Below are 4,636 nucleotides of genomic sequence, written 5' to 3' on the forward strand. Positions count from 1 at the left end.
GTGTCTCTCGCTCTGAACCCAGGTACTCCAAGATGTACGACCCTGCTAACTGGCTGGAGATTGACCCGGTTAACGGTCGGATTTCCACCATCGCCGTCCTCGACCGGGAGTCCCCCTACGTCAAGAACAACCTCTACAACGTTACATTCATGGCTTCTGATAACGGTGAGACACCAGGGCTGCAATGGTGTCCTGCAGTACACACACACACACACACACACACTACACTTCTATTAAAAATGGAGAGCTACATTTCTAGCTACTCAGAAAAAGTAGCTTAAAGCTACAGTTGGTAACTTTTATGGGCCTTTGTCATATTTGCTCAAGCTGTCACTATCCTGACAGCACTACATGAGACAGATAATCTGTCTCTACTGATCAAACTGTCAAATTAGGTAGCACTGTTAAAAAATCCCTATGTCTTGCCTCAAAGGTTTTTCAGGAAACATATTTTATTGTTTGGATGTAAAATGAGAAAGATTGCTCCTGCTGGTCGATCAGTGGGCGGTGCATGGTTTTGGCTCGAACCCATCACAAATGTCTTGCGTGTTTATCGGTAATTCGCCGACTCACTGTGACTTGCAGAGGAGCTCTCGGTCAAACATGCAGAAGAGAAGACAGAGAAGACAGAAAAGCTCGCGCTCACGTGCTCTCAGGTACCACAATTTGGCACGACTGATTTAACGGGATTTGGTTCTTTCCCAGTTGAATATACAGTAGCATATTCAGGCTGGGTTTTTTGTACCAACGTGTCACGGTTCCAACCTGAAGTCGAGTCATTTCTCATAATGGGAGGAGGAAGACTTCCTTCCGAAGACAACAGATTGCACTGTCCACCTTTTAATTACATTCCAATGCTTTCCTCCCGTGATCAAATGTCGTGATCAGGGAGTTTGTTGTATTCCAAAGACTGTTCTTCGGACACAGTGGTCCCATTGATTTCAATCTTTTTCTGCCTATTAAGTACATCATTCCCTTGTCCCGATCACAACTGCACTTTCTAGCCATAGAAAAGAGGATTCTCTGTTTTAAAGTGGAAAATTGCTCAAGAGGAATGTCATTCAGCAGCAGCAGCAGCAGCGGCTCCATCCGTCCACGCTGCCCGGCGCCCTCTCCACACAGAGACCCCGCTGTGCTCCGAGCTTCCTGCTAACTGACTGTCTTAGCGCATTTTTGGCCCTTGTCGAGCACACACAGCCTGCAAGGAGCTCACTAATAGATAAAAAAACACACACAAGCTTTTGTAAGAGGTTACCACGGTCTCCATACGCATGTGCACCGGTTAGCTCCTATTACCAAGTATACTGTAGTTTATGCTGTCTCCATGAAGAATACAGAGGGCATGCATTCATTTCAGATAAGTGATGCAGTAGCAGTGGTATGTGCATATTCTGCACTTGTAGTTAACCAACTTTTTGCATTCTTATTTAATTACTACATTGTCGATTATCCCGCATGTGTCGCATCCAAAAAATCTACTGGGAATGATTTTGCTGTATAGGTTGTGCATTCTGCCATAAGGCATTATGAAACTGATAAGGCTGGTGATATTCTATATATGTTTGGTATTGTCAACAAATCCAGTGAAAAGACTCAAACCACTGTGTTAGTGTCTCTCAATACTAGAAATAGTTTCCGAATTACATATACATATACAGTGTTTTTCTTAAGGGTTTGTTTAAGGAGGTTTAAAAGGTCTGTTTAAATACCCCCCAAACACTTAACCTTTTTAACGGTTCTACAAATTTAATATCAGGACAGTCAGCTGACAGAAGTGACAAGTTGAACGTTGTCCAATTAGAACGGACCCACCGCGTTTTTGGTGGAGCTGTTTGCTTAATAGTCAGCTCGGAAGTAAGCACGTAAAAGTACATGAACACAACAGTATGTGGAGTTAAACCGGACGGGCCGAATAACCTTCGGATTAGTTCTACTTGTTGTTAAATACCAATGTGGAGGGGGCGTAAACAATAGAGACACTCGATAGGTATCAAAACACAACAAGCCACTCCAGCCAATCACAGACAAGATGGTTGGGGGAGGGGGTGGGGTTAGTGACAGTTAGTCAGTTAGTCATGACAGTTATGGAAACATAGGGGGCAGGGGCGAGCTTGCACCGTTTTATTTTGTATTTACTTACTAACCCTCATGTTGTCTTTAAGGTCAAATTTGACCCTTTTTCAAAAAGTTTCAAAAGTTTCTATAAAAAATATGGGATTCTTTCAACCACGTTGTCCAAAAATAACATGGATGGTTCCATACACAAACATAAGGTATAATGTCATCTAAATGAGGTTTATAGACCATGAATTCCAAAAATAAGTTTAATACTATACTGGTGAGAAGTTGGATTGAAGTTGGATAAGAAGATTTGTTATTTGATGCTTTACAAAAACAGACCACAACAAGTGCATGATGGGAAGAAAACACAAGGGTTAAACTATCTGTTGGTTGTGCGTCTCTGATGTTTCTTGCCTTTTTTACGTTGTTTAAATGCAGATTCAATTTCCCCTTGAGGGACAATAAAGAAATCTCTGTACTGAACTCAGATGCATTGGGCATTTTCACTGTGAAATAAACACTAAAGTAAAAGGTGAGACTAAATATTGAACATCCTGATTGTGTGTCCAGGCATCCCGCCTGCCAGCGGGACAGGCACCCTTCAGATGTACCTGCTGGACATAAACGACAACGCACCTCACGTGTTCCCGCCTGAGGTGGAGATGTGTGAGAGGCCGGAGCCGAACGCCATCAACATCACAGCCAGTGACCCCGACCTGACGCCCAACGCGGGACCCTTCGCCTTCGAACTGGCCAATCGTCCATCGGACGTACGCCGCAACTGGACGCTCAATCGCTTCAATGGTCAGTATGAGGTCATGTGTCCAAAAATCATGTATTGTTTAGACAAAAATTGGGCAATCAAGGCTTATTGAGTGCTCAGCTGGAGTAATAATGAATGATTATATCAATTAATAGTGCATATTACTGTATCATACATTAGATTTAAAGTGCAATGAGCCCCAGCCTGCTGCATGCAATGATTGCATCACATATTTAAAACAAGGGAAAGAGAAATTACGATGGTGCTCTTACTCATACAAGGTTTCATCTAGCCGGTGTTTTTTGAGATTAAATCAAAATGATTAGACCATTAATAAAAATACCCTGATCAACTGGACCTTTTTAAAAAACAGACCTAGTGCTCGAGCTCTGCAGCAGGCAACACTAGAGAAGCCCTACTGAAATCTACTGTGTTGATTTAAACTGCCAATCCCATTGGCCATTGGAATACCTGAAATTTGTATTAGAAATGTACAAATCATTCAAATAATTGTGATGTCGTTTTTGAGCACAAGCTGCAGGATGGTGATGGAGTCCAACCGTACCCATAGTAGGCAACTGAACAGGAAGTACAGCTACAGGCTACAAGTTCATGTGGGGGAAGTCTCATGATTCCTTCAGTCAGAGTACACTGAAAGAAGTTGATGTCACAGTAAAATGAAATTACAGACAGAAGTTAAAAGGACAATTTAAGTAGAAGTGCTGAAGGAGTTTGAGTGTAATTGCCAAATGAAAGTGAAGTGTCAACTTAAGCTAGCTTCATACTTGGGGACATGGCAATTCATCTATGACGTGTCCTCTGGGTGTCCAACAGCCAGCACAACAAAACTGTGTTTTTAATTTGTCACATACACACAGTACAATGTAGTGACATTTAATTTCTGCATTTAACCCATCCTAAGTATTGGGAACAGTGGGCAACTATACATACTTACAGCACCCGGGGAGCACCTTTGGGTTCAGTGTCTAGCTCAGGGACACTTGTGGTCAGTGGAGCCTGGGATCAAACCGCCAATCTTGCAGTTGAGGGGCAACCTCCGAGCCACAAGCCACCCTAAGACCCTTGGACATGACTGCAAGGACACGGGAGTTATTTGATTCTGAACACTTGACATAAGATCTTCATGTGTCATACATAAAAATAACATTAAAAAACACCTTATTTATTAAATAGGTGGGTGTTATAGAGGGCATGGTCTCAGCTGCCAAAACTGTTTGAAAGTTTAATGTTTAAGTTCTTTGTCAGTTGAATGGTCAGCATTTACACACCTAAAGGACATTTTGACTTTTAATTTGCTCACACAGACTTGTGAATTGACTGGAGTTTGCTTTAACAGACTTACAGTGATGTCAATTTACAGAAGACAATACTATTCCAAACTCAAAGTCCAATTCCTGGCTCATTTCAGAGTGTACAGCCTTGCTCAGAGGTTGGGACTGGATCAGTTGTCCTCACCTGGGGTAAATACGGATCTTCTAGACGGGTGGTTATACATGGGTGGAGATGGTAACGCCTGTCTCCGGTGTCAGCTGTGAATGCCCTCCGGTCACCGCTGACTCCTGCTCCATGACCTTTGACTTATTTCCGCTCAATGCTTTGAGCGATTTTGTGCTGACAGACTACGGGTTCCGGTGTTGTATTTGGTTTATAAGATGTCATACAGCACTCAGTGGGGGCCCATCATAAGGATGCAGCAGAACTCTAGAAAGGTTGGAAGTGCTGATGCCTGGGGACTGTTGCTCAATGTTGCACTAGCCTCTAATCAAATTAATGGACTAGAGGGCTCTGCTA

General features: G+C 42.8%; 1 protein-coding gene across 1 annotated transcript in view; it reads left to right on the top strand.

Moving 5' to 3' along the window:
- LOC116695487 (cadherin-2) overlaps positions 1 to 4,636 on the top strand; it is a 101,935-nt gene that overhangs the window by 70,642 nt on the left and 26,657 nt on the right. Inside the window, exons 11-12 of the mRNA XM_032525782.1 lie at positions 23 to 165; positions 2,632 to 2,865. Coding sequence (XP_032381673.1) covers positions 23 to 165; positions 2,632 to 2,865 — 377 coding nt within the window. The remainder of the gene's footprint in view (positions 1 to 22; positions 166 to 2,631; positions 2,866 to 4,636) is intronic.

Source organism: Etheostoma spectabile, chromosome 9 (assembly GCF_008692095.1).
Source record: "Etheostoma spectabile isolate EspeVRDwgs_2016 chromosome 9, UIUC_Espe_1.0, whole genome shotgun sequence".
Taxonomy (NCBI): Eukaryota; Metazoa; Chordata; class Actinopteri; order Perciformes; family Percidae; genus Etheostoma; species Etheostoma spectabile.